Below are 23,197 nucleotides of genomic sequence, written 5' to 3' on the forward strand. Positions count from 1 at the left end.
TTATATTGTTACAATTTACCCAAGAGAGAAAAAAAATGAAACGCAAACTTTGTTGCTGATGCATTGACGTCTCTTGATCACTTTTCCTCCTCCTTCTTTTGGGTGGAGAAGCTCCCTCTCTCTCGGGTTTCAACTTAAATCAGTTTAATTTTAGTTATTTTAGTTTTAGATTTCTCAAACGGAGAATTTTTCATTTTCTATTCCAAAAAAAAAAAATAAAGAGAAAAAAAGAAAAGAAAAACCCTGAAAATTCACAAAACTGAACTGTGAAGAAGTTCATAGTTGGCGCCTCAGCGACGCTACCATAAGCTCTCCCCCTCTGAAAGATTTGAAAGCCCCACAAACTAGTCTTCTCAAACCCCAAAAACCCAGAAAAAACCCATCAACCCAAATCCCCCCAATGCCTCCGGCTGCACGTCCAGCGCCGCCGGACGCGGTGGTCCGCAACCGCTTCTTAGGGTTCCTGATCTGGCAATCCATCCCCTCCACCCTCATTTTCCTCCTCTCCGCTCTCTCTCCCTCAAAACCCCCTTTCCCATTCGCCCCATGGTTCTTCGCCGTAATTACCTTCCTGTCCTTCCACCTCTCCCAGCTCCTCTTCTCCGCCTCCCTCTCTCTCATCTCCTCCACCCACCCCCACCCACTGCTCTCGCCTCTCAAGCTCTCCCTCGAGCTCATACGCTTCCTTTTCGTTCCGGGCGGCTCCGATTTGACCGGGTCGCCGGGTTCTCGGCCCCGGGTCCGGGTCACCGTCCGCTTCTTGGCGTTCCTGGCTGCTGCGGCGGTGTCCGGGTCCGTTGCGGCGGTTTCGGTCTGCGGGGAGCTTGGTGGTGGGGTTTGGGGGATTGGGAGAGTAGGGTTTAGGGGTTTTGTGATGGGTTTGCTTTATGGCTTGTATTATGTGTATAAGCGCAGGTGGGTCTTGGAGTTCCCCATTATTCAGGTCAGTTTTCCGCTGCTTCTATCTGTTTTGAATTCGATTAAAATGCATAGGAGGCTTTATATTGATGGAATTGGAAGCATGTTCAATCCACTGGTTGCGAGGCTAATTTTCCGGTCATGTTCCAATATATTCTCACTTCTTGCTGTACACTAACGTGAGTCAACCTTTTATGTCAACAGCGTCCGCCATTTTTTAGCTTCAAGATGGGTCTCCCCACGGCTATCACACGATCCTTAAAGCTGTCCGGTGCGGCATACCTAGTCTCAGCTATTCTGGTGGTGTTCCTTCCCCATCAGTTTCACAACAGAGTTACAATTGAAAGGTTGATTGCGGAGCAGATTACCTTCTACATTGGGAGTTTCTTGGTGTTTCTCTGCTGGGAACTAAGTCACCATTTACATCAGGTTAGTTTCTCAAACCTGTTGACGTAATTGTTGATCTCCATTCTTGCTAATAGAACTGAGGTGGTTGATAGAAGCATCGCATGATCATATGATCTCAATATTTATTTCATGTTCATTTTGTTGCCAGTTCTTGGTTTTGTCAATAGCCATTCTCGTTAGTACACAGTGTCAGGTGTCTTCCTAAGACCTAATATCTGAATCATTCCTCAGGCATATATGAAATGTTTCTTATTTCAATAATTTAATAGATTTTTGAATGTTTCCCAAACACTTGAAAATACTTCCTAGTACTCTTAACTCATCAAGTGTCCGTGCTTCACAGCTATGTTACTCGTATGAGACTTCTGCTAATGTGAATTAAGAAACATTCTTAAACGCCCAGTATAATCAATTTAATAGGTATTTGTGTCTCTTCAATAGTCAAAACCCGTCAAACAAACTTCATTTAATGTAATCTGTGTAATCATAATGTTAAAACCAGTCAAACATACTTCATTTCATAGGTATCCTAATAACTCTATAAAGTGTTTTGGCCAATGGCTTTTGGTATAGTTTTAATGTGAAGCTATATTTCTTTGCTATGGTATGAACTTAGCTACCCTATGAAACTTAAAATAATACATCTTGATCATATACCAAGTTGTATGAAGTACTCTTCAAAGTATCACATATTTGTCTTCTCTACTTTTGTTTCTTTTTTTAGTTAAAGATTCTGTATAGATGGCACTGTCTTGTCCGCATTTACAAATGACCAGGATCAAAAGAAACAGCAGTTTGAATATTTAATTTTCATATTCTTCATCTTTTCCTTTGTTAGTCATTCATGCCTATCTTCTGATATCAAATCTGTATTGTTTGAAATCCTGGTGTAATATAGGTGCTTAATACCAAGAGATGCATATTTGCGCCGCCTAAAGGATCAGCTGCAGCAGAAACAAATCCAACTGAGCATCTTCTTGCAGCTTTGGAGGAGAGCACTCCTAATTCTCTTCCTCAGTATCTTGCATATCTTGATCTCTGCATGATTTGTGAGAATAATGTTGATACTTGGCGACGAGCTGCCTTTTTTGAAGAAAGTGGTGAAACTTACAAAAGGGTTGTATCTGTATGCTTGCGGCCTCTGGAGCAGCTTGCATCAAAGCTGGGTGATGGCTTGGAAAGTCCTGTTAATGGAAAATCCCAAATATCCAATCAGTTACTGTCGCCAACTGACCAGCGACTAGATTCAAAATACTCTGAACCCTTCGACAACTTCCAGGTAAACAGATATGTATATGTTTTTCATTATCATTAATTCATTATAAATGTATATCTACATTCAGGCACAAACATTTATAGCCATCTTTTTGTGTATGTTTCAGTGACCAGAATGTTGAATACGTTGTCATGTATCAGTTGCATAACATTTTCATTAACTTTTTAACGTGTCAGCTCTTGTCCTAAACTGACACATTAAATTCGAGGACCAACCATAGATGTTTTGAAGTTCAGAGACCAAAGTGCCAGGGTACTTAAAAAAAAAAATAACATGTTTGTGTTGATGCATTATCACCCTCTTATTTCTATTATAATTATCTCTATCAGTATGTGAAGGTCATGACAGTAGTTGAAATTGCATCAGCGCTATATAGCTTCTACATACGTATAGCTTTTGATCACACTGTGCTTCGTAAGAGAGGATCAGAGATTATGCTAGTAACATTGTGTCATTGTCTGGAACATGACTTGGAAATCGTGGGAGAGGAAGAAATAGTCAATGTCTTGAATTTTCCATCGCCTCAAAAAGTTAAATAATTGTCTTTTATTTTATTTTATTTTATTTTATGCAGCTATATGCATGGTGTGCCTGGTCAGCTGCTTCACTGACTGCACGCTCAAATACGGAGGACAGATTTGGGGTTGCCCAGAGATCGGGTAGTAATGCTGCTGTGATCTCAACACTGATCTCTTGCCTTCTTGCTGTTGAAACATACATGGGAAAGAAGACCAATGTTCCTGCACAGTTTATGGGGCCAGCTAGTATCAAATGGGCAACCTCGAGTGTGGGAAATGTTGGCGTGGCTAAAAAGAGAGTTGGCCCTATCCATCCCAAAGCATATGCCCTTGCCGATGTTCTCAAAAACTCAATCTACCATATCGTGTCCGCATGCCATGATCAGATGGTGAGCAGTGCCAAAACAGGCGTGCTTGAGAAGTATTGGGTCATCGAAGGCAAGCCTCCTTTTGGGTCACACGAGCTTCTGGTGCAGAAATTGCGTCTTTTCCTAGATTTTCGAGCTAGCTAAATTCTAGGTATTTTGCTGGGGATCGAAACATCTGCTGCTAGTTAATCATTAAACAGACGTATGAAGAGGTGGTTGGAAGGTGAAGGATATAACATCAGATGTATTGGAAAGAAAATCAAATGGATCCTGTGAGTTTTGTGGTTGATAGAACACATTTTCCTCGACTCTTATACCAAAATCAAAAGGGTTTTCCCCTCTGTTCTCTTTTTGTTATTGCCTATTCCACTCTTTGCTAGTTGCATCAAGTTAGGCATCACCTGCATCATCTCTACTTTACATTTGAAAGGAATCATTTACTCAAATTGGCAATTTGGCATGTCTTCCACAGTTCAGTCTTTAAATTTATTAGGTCAATGAGGACTCTTCCCCTTCTTGCAAATAAGAATTTAGGGAAATAAACTCATTCACTGGAGGGAAAAACCCAAAATAACTCTTGTTGTGCTTATGAATTAAGTACAATAAACATGTAGTAGTTTTTTTTCGAAAATATAAACATGTATTCGTTACCGTATGTAATGTTAGGTAGGATTGAATTACTTTATTATTAGGGTGTAATGGATTGAGACGTTTGGTGGGTCAACTTTGATTCATAAAAGAGAGACTTGCGTGGGGCATCTGCATCACGTGAATATAGGGCAGACCAATCAACCCCCAGCAGAGGGGTCTTTTAGGAATTGTATTTTTAAAAAGTAGAGTCAGTTTCTGAATAAAGAAAATAAATTCTGATGTCTGATTGGTTTGTCTAATATCCACGTAGTAGGAAACTCCTATCTAAGAATTTCTCGAGAAATATACTATTGTAAGCTTCCTACTTTCATCATTACATAACCTAACCAACCTTACCATCTAATCACCAAGTTTATTAAAGACTTTGTGTTGGTGCATGCAAAAAGGTTATTTGACTGACTATAAAATGAGAAGACTAGACCTAGCCTTTGAAACAAGTGTGAAAAGATTTCCAGGATTACGTGTTGAAAGTCAAAAAGCTCTTCCTCGTGCCTCTTTATCGTCCTTTGTTCTGATCATATTGTACTCTTTGAGAGCTGAAAATGCCTGTGATACCCTCATACTTCCTAACTACTTCAAAGACTTGTGGTTTTCCCAAAGTGGCTGTCTCGAAATTTTGCTCAATTAACAGGGCAATAATTCAAGAACTTGGATTGGATTGGATTTTGTTTGGTTGGTAGAGTGAGAATTTTCTATAACTCACACATGGTCCTACCCTCAGTATAAAGAACAAGTCTAAATGAAATACGTACAATCAATCTGCCAATCAAATATAGTCTATGCTTCGTCCTTGAGCAACACGCGTGACAAATCCATTATTCAAATGTTGGACTGTTGGAGACTTAGACTCTTCTTCCCCTCCCCCTCTTATATATTTGATTCCTCTCTTCCCATATCTCTCATCTCCCAAGTCTTCACCTCAACTCCATCTTCCAAATCTCAGTTTTCTGGTTTAAGAGTTCGACTCTTGATTCTGTTAAGCCATCATGGCAATGTTAACTATGATGTATGCTCATATTCCGGCCACTCAAGCGGCCTCCGCAGCAGCTCGGTTTCCCTTGATCCGATCTCAACAGCACCAAGAAGCTGTTCTTGATCATCACCCACAAACAAAGACATCAAACAGGACCAACCGTCTAGCTGAATCACTATCCCACCTCCTCCATCTTCACATAGAAACCCCTCCTAAAACCGACAGTCCTCGCTTTTCCAATTGGAATATGTTTACTGAAGAGAAGCATTCAACTCCCACAACTTCTCCCAAGGAAATCATATCCGAAAAGTGGCGTCAAATCCACGGCTCAAAAGATTGGGAGGGTCTAATGGATCCACTCCACCCTTGGCTTAGAAGAGAAATAGTCAAGTACGGTGAATTTGCACAGGCAACATATGATGCTTTCGACTTTGACTCATTCTCTGAGTTCTGTGGGAGCTGCAGGTACAACAAGAACAAGCTCTTTGATGTTTTGGGACTGAGCAAAAATGGATATGCAGTTAGCAAATACATTTACGCCATGTCCCATATAGACATGCCTAATTGGCTGGAGAGGTCACATTTGGTTGAGACTTGGAGCAAAGATTCAAACTGGATGGGATTTGTTGCAGTGAGTGATGACGAGGAGACGAGAAGGATCGGAAGGAGAGATATTGCTGTGGCTTGGCGTGGGACGGTGGCGCCATCCGAATGGTATGAGGATCTGCAAAGGAAGTTGGAACCTATTGGAGATTTGGATGCCAAAGTTGAACATGGGTTTCTTGGGATTTACAAGTCCAAGAGTGAGAAAACCAGGTACAACAAATCTAGTGCCTCAGAGCAAGTCATGAAGGAAGTGACTAGGCTTGTTGAGTTTTATAAATCCAAGGGTGAAGAAGTGAGTCTTACAATTACAGGGCATAGCTTGGGTGGTGCTTTGGCTTTGCTCAATGCTTACGAAGCTGCAAAATCAATTCCTGGGCTACCCATTAGTGTCATTTCATTTGGGGCACCTAGAGTGGGAAACAATGCTTTCAGAGATGAGCTAAACCAAATGGGGGTCAAGACACTGAGGGTTGTGGTCAAGCAAGACGTGGTTCCGAAAATGCCGGGACTTGTTTTGAATGAAGGTTTGCAGAAGTTTGAAGAAATTACCGGCACATTGGAATGGGTTTATACACATGTTGGAGCTGAACTGAAAGTTGATGTCGGCTCGTCGCCTTATCTCAAGAAACATGGGTTCAATTTTCTAGGGTTTCATAGCCTTGAGACTTATCTTCACCTTGTGGATGGGTATTTGAATAAAGAAACTAGCTTTAGGTCAAATGCCAGGAGGGATTTTGCCTTGGTGAACAAGGCATGTGACATGTTGGTGGAGGATCTTAGAATCCCACATTGTTGGTACCAATTGGAACACAAGGGACTTGTCTGTAATCATCATGGGAGATGGGTTAAACCCATAAGAGAGCCTGAAGACATTCCTTCACCTACTAGAGAAGCAGAAGCAGAAGCTCATGCTCTTCAAGTAGAGATACAATCAGATTATGTACTTCAATCTTTATGTACTGCTAATATGAAAGGTGAATTTTGAAAGTCAAAGACTTGAATTGTCCCTATGTGGTGCATGAGAAGTAACATACTAATAAATTCTAAGCCAACTCCAACATGTACAAACTTACATCACATTCTTCCTGGCCCAACATATCTGCAAAGTCCAAAAGAATGTAATTGTGTTCAATTGGGTTTCATCAGCATGAGCTGCAGCTGAGCTTGAATCAGCGGAATTGCTGAGATTGATAATTTGTTCAGACATTGAAATTGAGCTAGCAGTGCCAATTTTATATGTATGTATGGATGCAAGAGCATGTATATGTTGATGCAAACAAGTGTATGTATTTGAAAATATGCTATCGATTATCGAACATTTATTAATGCGGGACAAGACCACTATGGGACTACTATTTTCAAGCATATGCGCATAGAGGCTTGAATGCCTGTTGTAATCTTTCTCTTATTATGTCTATAATTAAAAGTTCATCATGTGTTCGTGTTTGATTGTTTTAAGTTTTCCTTAGATGTTCAAGCATTCTCCAATCATATAATTAATAAAATTCATGCAAAATAGGAAATAACTAAAATCAAATATAAATGAAGTGGAAGGTGATGCTCTATCTATCATTAATTCCTTACCTGTTGAGTATGATGATTTAAGTATTGAGGGACACCTCTTAGATGAAGTTAAACAATTATTTAAGTCATTTGAGTTTTGTAGGAGTCATTTTGTGAAGCGGGAAGGCAACAATGTTGCTCACCATTTAGCAAAAGAAGCTTTGAAAGTTAGTCAATCTTTCCTTTGTTTAGAGTCGGGGCCTCCTTGGCTTCTTCAGTGTGTTAGTATAGACTTTCAGTTTGAAGTCTAAGCAGGCAAGATCCGCTTTTCCTTGTAGGATCTTGTACCCTATCTCATTGTATTTGAGTTCATTATGAATGAAGTTCTCTTTCGATAATATATATATATATATATATATATATATATATATATATATATAAATGATGTGCCTAGATAACGTTATCAGAACCGAGCATATATATAAGCCAATGAGAAACCACAATGAATGCAATGCTTCATAAACTAACCATAGTTCCACAAGAGCACAACAAATAACTACTGCATCCTGCATCAGTAATTATTCATGCATATATTGGAAAGTGCTACATCATTACTGCTTAATATCAAATAACAACAACCACAACACTTGTAATTATAACCAACAATGCAAACAACATCAATAAATAGAAAAAAAGAAGGAGCCTAGACATGGTTTTTATAGAGAATGATCGAGGATGCAAGAAAGTCTTTGCTAAACGATTCACATAAGTTTTACTTTTGAATCGCATCATCGCTAAAGAGTTCAAGTCTTTGTTTAAACTCAAACCCAGTTTATCCTCTCACATTATCCTACACTCTCACATCTTCCAGTACGGAATCTACATGGATGTCTCTTCAGCATGTACCTTCATCTGTGGGCTGGGCATACAAATTAAACTGCAAACATGGAGGAAAGACAGCAATTTATAAATAAGTTGATCAGCACTTATAACGGGGCATTTCATTTAATTTATTCGGTTTGACGACCCCTCAGTAGTAAAGTATTCGTTAATACAAATATAGCATGGGAATTAAACTGCACCATTATTAGTGCTTGTTTAGGGCAATTTTCATCAACACACATCAGAACCAGAAGGAACAAAATGAAGAAAATGTTGAAAAAAAAAGAAGGCAAAGAGGTAAGTGCAAGTACATCAAAAAGAGTGTGTATTGATTTCTAGTGTAATTTAATTTCTTATTTCGACCTAATTTAGCTTCGGGTCTTTCTCGCCTGAGAAAATGTGCATGGTTGCGTGAGATTTTGACAAGATACCTAGATGTACAAAGCTTAGTAAGAGATTTCTATGCCAAATAGTGCCAATATAAATCAACAGAGGGTTTGTGGTTATGCCAATTAAGATTGCCAACTTCGAAGGGTGTAAGACCTTCAAAAATTTGGTGAATGATTAACATACTTGAGAGAAAGGTTTACTCACGAGCATGTGAGGAACATGTTTGTTTAGTTACAAAGGAGTTAAAAGAAAAGGAGAATTCTGACTTAAAATCATGATGCAAAATTTGTATAGAGCAAAGACATAGTTGGGGGCTCTTTAGTTGTGAGTTGTTTTGTTGTGCCTATTTACCAAATCAAAGGCTGAATTCCAAACTTTACCAAAAAAAACATAATCGATTCATGTTCTCATTTCGCAGAAGCATTCGATAAAAATATATAAAGAAATTTGGCATCCAGGAAATTCAAAGAACTCATTTTGCACAAGCATTCGATAAGAACCAGAACCGAGAATATATATAGTACATACCTTAAAAGCTTGAATTTAAAAAGAAGCAAACCTAAGTAAATTGGTAAGAAATTATTAATCATGAATTCCTAGAACTCCCTAGAGAAGTTTAGCTTCAACTGCCTTGGTCAGCACAATGAAGTAAACATAAATTTGATTTTTAATTTTGTATACCTTCGCACATTCTATGATGCATTATATAGTATTCAAAAATCAAGAAATGGCGACACGTACTCTAATCTATCTTCATCGGAACTCATCCTTACTTCTATTAACTATTTTACTAACTAAACGTGGCTTAAAGGCTTGTGAATGAATTTGATTTGTGCTGGTCCGTGTTTGTAACTACAATATTGGGAAAATAATAACCGATACATCTGACATGGAAAAACGAAAAATGCACCAAAGTGGGAATGATGAACACTGTTAACCCCTTTTGATTTGCTTTTCTTTCTCAGGGGTACGGTGCTAATCTAGAAGCACTTTCATGTACACAAACCTAAACCTAGAGCAAAGTGATCTCAAGTGTTGCGAAGGAGGCAATGAAAGATAGACAAAGCAAGAAAAGAGAGACTGAAAAACCCTAATGGCATGTTGAGAAAATTAAAAAATAAATAAAAGAAAGAGAGCATACCAAGGATGTGACATTGTTTATTGAAACTTATAGGCAGGAGATGATCATCAACTCTCCTCACCCTCTGATTTCGGCTGCGATTGCTGCTGTGGTTGGAGCATGAGTTGAGCCTGAAGCTGATAGTCAAGAGAATGCTGATGATGATGTGCAGCGGCCGCAGCTTGCATCTGGTTATTGAAAGCATTGTTATCAAAACCTCCCAGACCCAACGAGCCAGCTGACACCACACCATTACTACCTCCACCACCACTACCGCCTCCTCCAGCCATCTGATTAAACCCATTTCCATTGTCCATCCCATTCACATTGAACCTCACCAACTCCTGCTGCTGAGCCTCAAACATCTGCTGCTGCTGCTGCTGATCCCTAATCACCAACTGTCCCCCAGCAAGTCCGCCCTGCTGGGGTCCAGTTGGGACTCCCAACATGGGGACAGACATAGTGCCACCCCCATTCATCTCCGGCTGCTGCGGATGGAACACTGGAATCATCAGCGCTTGAGGGCCAATGTAGGTCGAGAGATCCTTCTTGGCATTGTAGAGATCCGTCTGGAGCTGCTTGAGCCTGTTCTGGAGGATGGAGATGAGCCCCACGCAGCCGTACACGGGGTCCCGGAGGCGAGCCTCCGCCTCATAGGCCAGTGACGTCACGGCGTCCTCACGGTGGGCGGCGTTGAGCTCGTTGAGGATCTTGGCCACGTTGCTCGCGCCGTACACACGGTGGACGTTGGCGAATTTCTGGGGTTGGTCCGGCGGGAAGTACGGCGCGAAAACGCACTCCTGCGTGCATTTCCGCCGTAGAAACTTGCACGCGGCGCACGGAGAGTGAGTGTTGGACGACATCTTCGGTGTCTCTCCTCTAACTGCAAACAATGAAAATTCAATGAATAGGATAGGGTTAGGGACTGACAAATGGAAATGATTTAATCAATCTAATTAATCCCTACAATTTTCAGGATCTATTTCTTATAATACCAGTACATGATGGTGATGATGATGACGACAGCACAGCGAAATTTAGAGGGGCGATATGTTCGAGGAAACCCTAACCCTAGAGGGTGACAAGGAGCGAGCAAAACGTGAATGATATATACGCAAATTGAGTGAGAAGGGAAAGCGATCAGAAGCCCATGGTTTGCAGCATTTGGAAGCACTCGGTTTCCGTTGGGGTGGCGGTTTTGGATGAGAAAAACAAGGGAAGATTATAAAGGAGTCTTTAGAGAGAGAGTGAAGAGAGAGAGGGGAAGTGAGAAAGTGTGTTTAGAGCAAAACAACTGGACTTTGTATCTTCATTATTAATTCTTGTTTTAATCCGAGGGCTGTGAGTTTATTAACACAACAAAACTGGGAACTTAACAATATAAGAGCTGCATTTGTTTATGGATATAATGGGGTTTTGTCCATTTATATATCCCAATTGTAGGGATGTTTTTCCCACTTACCGCATTAAGTTTTTTAAATTCTCTCTTATCCAAAACACTTTAAGAATGTCTTCCCTAATACCCAATTAATTTTTTGATTTTTGATTTTTGAGACTATAATATTACATTCACCCATTTGTTACATAAAAAGAGAGAGAGAGAGAGAGAGAGAGAAACCAAAGAAGACTTCGCCGGATTCCGACCACCGATTGCCAGAATCAGGCCATCGATCGCCGGATTCCGGTCACCAGCCACCACCCACCGGATTTCTCTAAAAACCTCACCGGAGATCTCATAGGTCGCCGGAAAGGTTTATTGCCCCCCAATAGATCTCTATTGCTCAAATAGAGAGGCAATAGACGTCTATTGCCCTCCAGTAGAACTTTCAATCGTCGGAATGGGAACTAATCTACCTAAATTTAGACAAATAAAACTTTTATTAAAGAAAAAAAACAAGGAGATTACATCAATTCGAAACGTCTATTGCCTCCCCCAATATAATTTTCGGTCGCCGGAATAGGATCTAACTTTAGACAAATAAAACTTTGATTAAAGCAAAAAACGTGGAGATTACATCAATTCAAAACGTTTATTGCCCCCTAATAGAACTTTTTTTTTCTTTCTTTCTGGGGCCTTCTGCCCCCATTTTACCCAAAAATAATAATAATAATAATTTGGGCACCCACCGATACTGTGAGAGATCCGGCAAGATTGGAACCAGGGAAAGGAATTTCAGAAAAGAGCAGCGCACATAGTGGTGCAGTTTTACTCTGACCTCCTTTCATAAAAAAACCAAAAAAAAAGTTGAGTTTTTGTTCTTTTTTTTTCGTCGAACCTGTTCGGAATCCGATGCAGCTGGTGCACGAACCTCTTGATCTAATGGACCCAGACTGAGCTATGTACTTGAAGAAGCCCCAATGGACCGAGGGAATCACACCCAAGCCTTCGTTGGAATCCAAATTAGACTTACTCGCCACCGCCGTCGGCGATCTGGTCAACTCCTTGACTACCAGAGAGTCTATCGTGAGGTCATGCTCGCACTCCAAAGCTACTTGAGGGAGGTCCGCGCTGAGTTCTCATTCCTCTAAGTCTGCGGCCTCCGATTGCTCCTTTAGTTCCTTCGATCCGTCGCTGAGTCTGACTCCACCATCAACCTCTTCTCCCAAACCCTCCTGCGTGGCCTTCTAGGGGAGAGAGAGAGAGAGAGAGAGAGAGAGAGAGAGAGAGAGAGAGAGAGAGAGAGAGAGAGAGAGAGAGAGAGAGAGAGAGAGAGAGAGAGAGAGAGAGAGACAGAGACAGAGACAGAGACAGAGACAGAGAGAGTGAGAGAGAGACAGAGAGACAGAGAGAGACAGAGAGGGCACATGTAATTGATGAATTAAATCAAGGGCAAAACTGTCATTTTATTTTAAACAGGGTAAGTGGAATAATTTTGGCCAATTTTGGTGATTTGGGTCAAGGTCCCATTTATAATTTTGACAAAAAATAATAATAATAACTTTTGTGTAAGGAAAACAGAATTTGGAGAGAATTGAGTCATGCTTTCATTGATAATAGGGGTCTCTTTATATAGAGGATTACAATTTACAAGACATAGAATCAGAGATGTACAAGGAAAGATAATCATACAATTAATCGAATATCTATGAATATCTCCGTGAATATCTCTAATTCAAAACTCTATTACAACTAGGTCAAGTAACCTAGAATTTGGGCCAGACACATATTCTGGATTTACTTGAACACTCCCCCTTGTGTCATCCAAACATGGTGTTCCTCTCGTTGCCTCATTAAAAACCTTGCCAAGTAATAAAAACCTTGTGGGACAAAAATAACATCGGTTGAAAGGGGAAAAGAGCACAACACACCATTCACGTTTCGAGACCATACATGTGGACATCTCCCCCTGATGTCTGCATCTCCCCTTGATGACTACGGTTATGGGAGTTCGGATAACTTCTGCAAAAGATGCTACCAACATGTTTCTCGAAAGTGGAATTTAAGCACTAACTTAGTGAGCAAGTCTACCACACTGTCCTCAGATCAAACCTAGTTCACTTTGACAAAGCCAATATGTGTCTAAATCTAAGAGATCTTCTCTCATAACTTTATTGGATTTAATAGCTCGAATAGTAACATAGAGTCCACTAGATAGACACATAAACTTCTCTAAGATGCGCCTTTGTTTGCAATCGTTAGAGGTATTGCAAAGGAACTCATTTCCGTTCTCTACATGTGCTTTCGCATGGAATCCGTTGGCTATTCATGATGCGATTTTCCCTAGGAGCGTAGAGAGTTTCTGTGACAGTAATCAAGATGCCATTTGGCAAGAGGAACTTGGGCTATTCCATGTCCTTGAATTATTACTAATGGTCCAACCATCGTAGTTACAAAGTAATATGCTCAAAATCAAAGGAGTCATAATGAAAAGAACTCGAGATTTTATTCATAAGCCAACGAAGTACATCATTGTCTTTTAACCATTAGGAGAATCTAATCCAAATGCTAGCTAATGCAAAACAAAGGTAGTCGTTTGACTTCTTTCATTAACTCCAAAATAAATATGACCAAGTGATAAAGAGATGTCAGTGGAGCAAAGGTCGCTTAAGTACCACTTATCTCAAAATCTTCCTAGACATCATACTCATTTTGGATGAGCCTATGTGAAGAAAAACTAAACCAACGACATTTACTACAAAGTATATGCCAATTGCCTATTACATCTCTTTGAAAAATAAAGACTTAAACAGAATTGGCGATTTATTGATCTCAGCCAGATTTGTAGTCTTCAACCCTTCACTCTAGATCATCTTCTTGATCTTCTTGTTCCACATAGTGAGCTTCTCTTGCTTCACAATATGCTTTGTAGGTGGTGACAATTTCTTCACGAGCTCTACAAATGTGTGCCCAATGACCGGATACTCCACATCGAGAACATACATCTCTTTGCTCAGACTCCATTGATTGAGGTGCTTTGAAAGCGTCATTTAGATGGCTCTTAATGTTGGTGGCGCCACCAACATGGCCAGAGGCGTTGCCTCCCTCTCTCTTTCCACGTTGACCTCTTCGGTTCGGTGTTCGCATTTTTTGGCGTTTACCTTCCGAAGTAGAGCGATTATATGGACTAGAACGTCCAAAAGTATTCCTAAGATTAGGGTTTCGCTCTTAGCGCCTTCTCTTAGGGGTGCAACTATAATTGAATTCCGGAATATGCTATGTTTCCATGGATCTCGAATTATAGTTCTTTACAAGGATGTTGTCATGATTTTCAGCGACATTCATAGCTCCAATGAGCTCATGAAACCTTGTGATCCATCCTGTAGTAACATAGATTCGATAGTTCTTAGCAACCATCAATGTAGAGACGGGGAAGGTAGAGAAAGTCTTCTCAATCAACATCGCATCTGTGATATCTTTTCCACAGAACTCCATTAAGGATTAAATGTGAAGTGCTTCCGAGTTGCAGTCCATAACTGACTTGAAATCACAGAAGCGGAGGCTATGCCATCTCACTTCTAGTTCAGGAAGTAGGAAGTCACGGACGTTGCCAAATCTTTCTTCGAGTGAGACCCACAGCCTTATGGGGTCTTCTTCATTCATATACTCGTACTGGAGCGAATCATCCATATGACGAGTCATTAGGATGATGGCTTTAGCCTTATTTGCCTCTAAAGCTGCTCTATTTGCTTCCAAAGCTTGAGCTTGCTCAACAGCTAGCAGGTCCTGGCTAGGCTCGAGAATCTTATCCTGGATTCCATCTGCCTTGAGATGCTGGCAGACATCACAAACCCACTTGTGATATCCAGAGCCAGTTGTTCCCAATGGAGCAAAATCCAGTATGTTCAGGTTACTCATCCTAAAAGAAAACATACAAACAAAAAGGGTTAGTTTCGGAGCTTAAAAAGCTACCACGAAAAACATATGAAATTTCTGAGCGTAGTTGCTTTCAAGAAATTAGGAATTTCTGAGTATAGTCGCTTCCAAAAAATTCGATTCCAAGAGGTATTGGATTAGATCGAAACAATGATATTTGTGGTCGATCGTTTCTTCTCAACAAACTCTAAGTTTGGAGGACTCTACAAGCTCCAAGCTTGGAGTGAGCACGAACCCCCACAGTTCAGCTTTTGGTCTCCCCTATGAAGAAGAAAGGGGGGTAGAAGAAGGGAGATTGCAAGTCCCTGAGAAAAACAATAAAAAAACTTCAAAAAGGGGAACTAAAAGAGCCTTGAAAACATACCTAAAAAAATGTCAAAAATTTGCCTGAAAAGTCGCCAGAATTTGGTCACCGGAGGTGGCTGGAAATCGGTGGTGGCCGGCAATGGTCGCTAGCCGGAGATGTCGGCAGATGTGCGGGGGCTGTCGGTAGGGGCCTGCGAAGTGCTTGCGGGGGCTGTCAGCAGATGTCGGCAGGGCCTGCGCTGAGCTGTAGAGTCGTGTAAGGGGGTAGCGCGAGGCCTGCTGCGAGGTGCACGTGCAAGCTGTCGAGGGCTAACGAGGCTAGCTAGTGAGATCTGCAGGAAGGATGCGCGGAGGGTGAGCGAGGGCTGTGCGGGGGTTGCGCACATGGCTAGAGCAAGGCTAACCTGACCGGTTCAGGGGCTTCCGAAGGTCGGTTCAGCATCTTTCTTCCTTGTTCTTGGGCATCTATTTCCGGTTCTGGATTTATGGAATCTAGGCGCTACTTCAGGCCAAATTTGGTGGTAGATGATGATCATTAAGGCGGACAACTGGGAAGGGATTGTTTTCTGCTTCCTAGGACCGGTTTAGTATCTTTTCGACCAGTTCTGGTGGTTCCGCCGCCGGTTCTAAGCTCCTGGGATTGAGAGCTTCAAGGTGGGCGGCAGGGCCGAAAAAGTTTCAAGGTTTTGTATACGGATTTAGGGTTTTGGCTATTAGGTTTTAGGGCTAGAGTGTCGTGCTGATAACGTGTTTAAGGAAAACCAAATTTGGGAGAGAATTGAGTCGTGCTTTCACTGAAAATATGGGTCTTTTTATATAGAAGATTACAAGACATAGAATCAGAGTTGTACAAGGAAAGATAATCGTACAATTAATCGGATATTTATGAATATCTCCTAGACACATATTCTGGATTTACTTGAACAATTTCATTATTATTAAAATCACTTGAAATATCAACGAATATGACCCTTAAAATGAGGTGTTTTTTCACCATATGGTAATTTTGGGAATTTCTCCGTATCATGTGGGAAATTCTTCCTGTGTGAAAAAAGATCATCGTCAACTGCTGAAATTTGTGAGGTACTTCGTTCAATTGATTTCTGTTTGTAAAGATTAGTTGTTAAATGATGATTTAGAAACCATTCAGCTCATGAGACCACACTAATATCAACAATAAAAAAATATGAGCGATAGTTTTTTTTTTGTTTTTGGCAAATACAAAATCATGATCTACTGTGTACTAATAGAGAAATCATTGACGATCACAAATGCAAGTTTAACTTTTTCACTTGAAAGTGGAAGAAAGGGACCATTTCACTACCCCATGCCATGTCCGTCATTTTTCAATCAACCTACCTAAAGCCATTTTTATTATAATTTAAAAAGTACCTTTTAATTTAGGTCTGAAAATGAAAATTGAAATTTTTTCATTTGTCATGAAACTATGATCTATTTGTTTGTGGGTGTTTGATTAACTGTATTCTTAAGTAGAAAGTACCTATTGTTATAAACCATTTTTGACCTCATTTAGCAATCTAAATTATTCATAAGCAGATAAGCTAGCTTCAAGTCTTCAAGAGAAGATGGGCAATGCCAGTCTCAAATGTGGCCCATTCCCTGCCAAGTTGAGTTATGGAGGGGTTGAGAATGTGTGGTTGAGGCTTTGTCCATCCCTGCTTTGATATGCTGATACTTGTATAGCAATTTCACTTCATCATCAATAAAGGGTCACCGACTCTTTTCTTTTGTTAGTTTTGAAATTAATCGAAGCTATTTGTTTTTGAGTTGAAGAGGTCAATCTCATTAAGCATTTCAACAAGCAGTACAATAATGACCTGCCCATAGGACCATCAGAAAAAGCCATTACACAGAGTACACTAAATAAGCACACCCAAAAAAATGTACCTCTAAGCACACCCATCTTTTAAACATGAAGCACAAAAACAAACAACAAACAAACTCCGAATTTAAATAAAACTACCTACGAAGTCTCTTTATTGCTTGTCGATTCCTTCCACTCATGCAGAAGATAAAATCACCTCACTTACCACAGTTGAGGTAATCACATCCCTAACTAGAAGTGAGTCTTCCTCTACCGCGGAGCTCACTTCCGCATCCACTTTGGAAACCTGCTCACCCTCAAGTTCCTTCATTGCATCAAGTGAAGTCATCACCTCTTCAACTTGAACATTCTCTGCAGCTAACGACATCACTTCATCAGCTAAAGAAGTTTTTCCTTTCACCGAAGAGGGCTCACTCACCTCCTCCTCTTCGAGTAGCTTGAGAAATCTCTTTCATCCCTTAACTTTGACTCGAGCATCCTTCTCCACATGAACTTTAGTCTTATTTTTTGAGCCCTTTGGACGACCTACCTTCTTCTTTTGTGGCGAGATAATCAAGCGATCATCCTTCTGAGGTATGGCTAGGGACAGATCTCCAACCCCAGTCATAGCAGGAGTAGGAAAGGCGAGGAGCTTCTTACCCCGGCGCACTAAAGAAAGGGCAGCACCACTCTTTTGGCCACAAATAGTGCCATAAGCCTCCTGTATCTTGATAGTCTTGAATGTCGGCCTCGTAAATCCACCATCTTTGCATGCTTGGATGAACCGATCCCCAGGTGAGCCATGTTGCATGCTACTGACCAAGCTACGCTTTGGTTCCACAGGTGGTCCCGGCTTCACCAATTTTTGCAGCAGACTAGCAGCCTTAAGGCCAGAATTGAGATGCTCCGAGAAGAAAGCTGCCTGACCATGGTGCTGTGTCGCACGCTCAACAACCTCTGGAGAAAGGAAACTCTTCGCCTCCTAATGACCATGACCGACAGGCCTAACTTCAGAACTACATCCTGCAGCCACTTGGGTGATACCAGATCGAACCATAGAAGGCCTTGCATTGGAGAAAAGAGTCAAACCCGCCTGCATTCACAGCTGCAATAGATTTGAGGGCTTCCTCCTCCTTGATAAATAACCAATCAAACCCATTAGTCAAGTGTTCAAACAATCCACACTCGCGATACAGCCCACAGACTTTCTCATATTGAATTGTGACATCAACTTCGACAGAAGCAGAGAAAGGGAAGCTTCTAATTAAAAACCCTAAATCTTCTCCTGGTATCAATAACTAACCTGATCCTCTGTTCCTTGTCCTTATGCTTCAAGGCCACCGTGTCAAGTCTCAAAACCCTACCAATGGCAGATCCTATTATAGAAAGAGAAAGTTGATTGCGCAATGTAGGAGGGAGCCCCCGAACAGTGATCCAAAGCTCCAAAGAATGAAGCGGGATTGAATCCACATTAGCAATCCCATCATACGGAGCCAAGAGAAGCATGGTATTGCGGTAAACCACGGACCTCCGTGAAGATAACGATTGCGATCTTCCTCATGATCAAACTGGAAAACAAAGCGATTTCCCACGGCTCTAATTGACAAACCACCCTTCATTCGCCATATCGTAGGCATCGTACCAATGAAACCGGCCAGATTTGGCCTCCTTGTGAGGAGTTGTCCCACCATATAATGGTGGATGTCTTGCAGCGCCACTTCCCCGGCCAACCCGAGATCGACGTGCGCATTATCATTGCGAGTGAAAGCAACCGCTAGGCTGGAGATGGGATCCGACATGTTTGAAGGAAAAAGATTTTTCGAAGCAGGGTATTCGTAAACCCTAGCAGAGCACAAAGCGGCTAGGTTTATCGAAGCTATTTATTACCGCAACTCATTTCTTGAACATAAATGATATATATATATATATATATATATGTATATATACATAAAATTAGATGATATTAGCTATTCTGCAATAGCTGATTTATAGCGTCAAAATGTCCACTCAAAATCACGAGTAAAGTCATCACATCTGGAAATCTACCGCATGTCCCTTCATTTAATTTTATTAATAAAGAAAGAATAGAAAAAACAAGTACAACATGTATGAGTGGTTCAATTGACAACATTTTTCTAACTGGCGATTTGATCTCACTTCCAAATGACTAGCAAAAGAAGAATACCTAAAGGGTTTTTGTCTATTTACCCCATTTTTAGAGATTTTTTTCTCATTTACCCCATTAAGTTTTTTTAATTCCTTCTTACCCAAAACACTCTAAGGAGGTCTTCCCTAACACCCCATTAAGATTTTTTTTTATTTTAAAATTTTTTTTAATACCATTTTACCCTCACCCCTTTGTTACTTAGAGAAAATGGAAGAGAGAGAAACCATAGGAGACTTCGCCGGAATCCGGCCACCGGAATCCGGCCACCGGAATCCGGCCACCGGAATCCGGCCAACTTTCACTAGATTCCTATCACCGGCTGCCGCCCACCGAAATTTGCTGAAAATCTCACCAAAAATATTTGTTTGCCCCCAATAGACATCTATTGCCCCCTGATAGAGGGGCAATTATGGGGAAATAGAGGTCTATTGCCCCCCAATAGACGTCTATTGCCCTCCAATAGAACTTTCGGTAGCCGGAATGGGAACTAATCTTCCTAAAATTAGACAAATAAAACTTTGATTAAAGAAAAAAACGAAGAGATTATATCAATTTGAAAACGTCTATTGCCCTCCAATAGATGTCTATTGCCCTCCAATAGATGTCTATTACCCCCAATAGACATTCATTTGCTACCTAACCAAACCCATTTTCGAATTCAAATCATATGGCTTCCTTTGCTGGGGCAGCTTGATAGCAGGGTCGGGTCGCCACTGCTTGGAATCAAAGATGTAGTCGCGTGGTGGTGCTGGGCCGGAAGAGGGAGGAGTGGGTCGGGTCGAGTCGCCACTGCTTGGAATCGGAGTGCATGTCGCTTGGCGACGGAGCCTGGAATCGGAGATCTTCCTTATGTGATGGCGAAGCTTTGGAGGTCTTCTTTGCGTGGCGACGGTGGTTCGGAGGTCTTCTTCGAGGTCGACGACGACGACAGACCATAACTCTCCGAGCTCACATTCTGGTGGACTATGATTTTTGGATTTTATCGAGTTCTGATATCTGATTTGATCGAGAACTCGCGGAGGTCTTCTTCAAGGTCGACGGCGACGGCAGACCATAACTCTCCGAGCTCACATTCCGACGGACTGTAATTTATGGATTTGATCGAGTTCTGATATCGGATTTGATCGAGAACTCGCGGAGGTCTGCTTCAAGGTCAATGGCGACGGCAGACCATCGGAATGTGATGGCGTGGCGACTGGTCACCTTAACTCACAGGAGTTAAGGTGCATTGGTCAAATGCTTAATCACTAGCTCTTGATTATATCACACTAACCACAAAGTTGTTAAATCGTTAATTATCCTCTTACAATATGTTGCTGACAGGGCTGGCCTTGGGCCTTCAATACAAGGGCCTCATATTTTTTTAAAAGATGTATATAATATTTCATGTCAACATCAACAACTTGGATGGATCTACTGTAGTGGTAAGTGACTGATCTGACCCTGAAAATACCAGGTTCAATTCCTATCTAGGCCTATTTCGTTTTTGACTTTTTATTTTTAATTTTTTTTCTTTCATATCTTTCCTTTTTAGTTTCTTTTTTGTTTATTTTTGTATTTGGAGTTGTTTTTACTTTTAATTAATATGTTTTTTTACCCTTAATTGTTTGAGAAATTTTAAATACACACCCTAATCACTTAATACACATCACTATTATTTTATATTTCAAATTAGATTTTTTAGGTAGGTTAAATGACCAAAACAGACATCTATGCATTAGAAGAAGAAAAAAATAGTCATATTTTCCTTATATTATTCTATTTATGTATAAATAGTTAGATAAACACAACAAATTTCTATACATGGCCTCCTAATTTAATACAAGAATAAAATTAGAAACTATCTAATTTAATTTTTCCTTAAATAAATTGTAATTAAATGAGGTTAGAGACCGTAATATTTAGAATTTCAAAATCAATAGCATTAAATATTTTTAAAACATATCGCTTTACTTCCATTTTTTAGTCAATTTCCTTTTTTGTTCTAAGAGTTATGATTAATCAATTTATTTTCTAATATAAAACATCACTGGTGAAAAAACTTTGTAATTGTTAATTTGTTTGGCCCCTCTAATAACAACTATTTAGTTCTGCCACTATGGAGAAACTACTGGTATAGTTTTGGTTGAATATTCAACTCATAATTTTATATTTGATTAACATGATGTTTGGTGGATGTGAGCTCAAATAACACAAAACCTATTTATATATATCTATTTAAAGGGAACAATAATAAATCTTGAACAACATCGAGTCTCGATCATTTTTCAAGCAAACCTGACCTAGGGTTTGAGCAGAACGGCGGCGGGCCATTTTCGGTGGCAGGCTTATCTAACACCGGCGAGTTTGCTCATCAGGGCGAGGCTACGTAGGGAGGGGGCGCGTGTTTTGGAGGACAGATCGGTGCCAAAGATTGGAAGGAGTTGAGGATCGTGTTGGTCAGTTTAGGTTGATAGATCTGGCATTCTTCTCAGCGTCCTGACGCGATACCTGGACTAGGGGACTGCACGGCAACGTCTGTTTGACGATAGTCGTTGCTTCTCCTATTGCGGGAGTCAACGTTGTTCTCTGGGTGATTTGTGTTCTTGAGTCGAGGATCTGGTCTGCAGGTGAGCTTTGGCCGGTCGTTGGCGGTGGGGTTTACTGCAAAGTGGAGGCCTGATGTCTGGCTGGAAGGGTCGGCTGCTGGAAAGCTGGCCAGCGGCGGCGATGGTATGGTAGAAGATGATTTGGGCTTCTGCCCACTTTGCTTGGGTTTGGGCTCCAATTTGGGCTGCTGGGCTCTGTATTGGGGGCCTTTAAGGAGGGTGCCTTGCCACCCTCAATTATCACTTAATGTTGAGGGTGGGCCTAGCCGGAGATATGGACCTTCTTGGGTATCTAGGTCGGTATATGGTCCGTGACCAATCAATTTTGGATCGTGGCTACTACGGGAGTTGGTAATTATCTGAAATGAGATTGACTTTTTTTTATAGTGGCTTATGAATAAGGAGGTGCTCCTATTTGTTTGCTAGGAAGTAGCTTTCTGTTGGTACCGCAATTGCGCGCCTGGCCAATAAGGATGCTAGTCAATGATTTTGCCCTAGAAGACACGGAGTTTTTTTGTTTATAATTTCTTATGATCGACTTGTAATGAGTCTGTTTTGCTTAGAATAGGGTTTCCGAATTTTCTTGCCGGCTATCTTGTTGTAAATATAGTTAGACTCTAGCCATTGACAGTTTGTCGGCTATTGATTTTAATGATATCAATTTCTATTAAAAAAAAAACAATAATAAATCTTTATGGATCTCTCAATAACTAACACAAGTAATCATTTACAAAATGTCAATATACTAGAATATACTAATAATATTAAATAGTAACCTTAATATAGTCAAAAAGTAGGATATTTCATGATTTTTGAGATTAAGGGTATTTTAGGTACTTTGAGTTGTGTATTTAGTAAAATATTAGAATAAGAAATTAAATAGGTGATGTATTAAGTATGGAGTGTGTATTAAGTAATTAGGGGTGTGTATTTAAAACTTCTATAATTGTTTGGGTATTGATAACCAACTTCTTTTTAAAATTTTATTTTATGTGTTTTTTTTTATTCTTAGATACATTTTTACTTTTAAATAGTTATATTTGAAGAATAAAATAAAATTATATTTCAAGTTTCATGTAAAGGCCTCATTTTAATTGTTCGCGTCCGGCCTCCCACAAGTCAGGGCCGGCCCTGGTTACTAATTTAAGCAACAATCTTTGAAGGCCATACATGATTCTCCAGACCACTCTCCGATCAAATGACAACACTTGAGCTAATCCGTACACTAAAGCATTATTAGTAAAATGGACCAACCTTAGAATCTGACCGCTTCTGCATACTTAAAAACAATGTCATTTTGGTTTTTTCTTCAACTCACCGTCAGTCATGTTGGACAAAAGAACAATAAAGATTCCAAAAACAAAAATAATTAACACGAATGAAT

General features: G+C 40.5%; 3 protein-coding genes across 4 annotated transcripts; 2 read left to right on the plus strand and 1 right to left on the minus strand.

Annotated features, from left to right (window-relative positions):
• Positions 1-121: 121 nt before the first annotated feature.
• Positions 122-3,845, plus strand: LOC112164931. Its single transcript, XM_024301290.2, has 4 exons — positions 122-943; positions 1,123-1,347; positions 2,225-2,605; positions 3,177-3,845. The coding sequence occupies exons 1-4, from the start codon at positions 401-403 to the stop codon at positions 3,630-3,632; spliced, it is 1,605 nt and encodes a 534-aa protein (XP_024157058.1). The 5' UTR covers positions 122-400; the 3' UTR covers positions 3,633-3,845.
• A 1,178-nt stretch (positions 3,846-5,023) lies between these two features.
• LOC112164932 (phospholipase A1-Igamma1, chloroplastic) lies at positions 5,024-7,013 on the plus strand. Its single transcript, XM_024301291.2, has one exon. It carries the CDS (start codon positions 5,126-5,128, stop codon positions 6,701-6,703), a length of 1,578 nt encoding a protein of 525 aa, XP_024157059.1. The 5' UTR covers positions 5,024-5,125; the 3' UTR covers positions 6,704-7,013.
• Positions 7,014-7,770: 757 nt separating this feature from the next.
• Positions 7,771-10,843, minus strand: LOC112203104 (LOB domain-containing protein 36). 2 transcript variants are annotated; one of them, XM_040507323.1, is made up of 3 exons: positions 10,615-10,843; positions 9,635-10,496; positions 7,771-8,158 (listed from the first exon to the last, which is right to left on the minus strand). In XM_040507323.1, exon 2 carries the CDS (start codon positions 10,474-10,476, stop codon positions 9,682-9,684), a length of 795 nt encoding a protein of 264 aa, XP_040363257.1. In that variant the 5' UTR covers positions 10,477-10,496; positions 10,615-10,843; the 3' UTR covers positions 7,771-8,158; positions 9,635-9,681. The 2 variants fall into 2 exon arrangements, with proteins under 2 accessions (XP_040363257.1, XP_024199890.1); XM_024344122.2 differs by having other exon boundaries at positions 10,609-10,842.
• Between the last annotated feature and the right edge of the window lie 12,354 nt (positions 10,844-23,197).

Source organism: Rosa chinensis, chromosome 5, assembly GCF_002994745.2.
Source record: "Rosa chinensis cultivar Old Blush chromosome 5, RchiOBHm-V2, whole genome shotgun sequence".
Taxonomy (NCBI): domain Eukaryota; kingdom Viridiplantae; phylum Streptophyta; class Magnoliopsida; order Rosales; family Rosaceae; genus Rosa; species Rosa chinensis.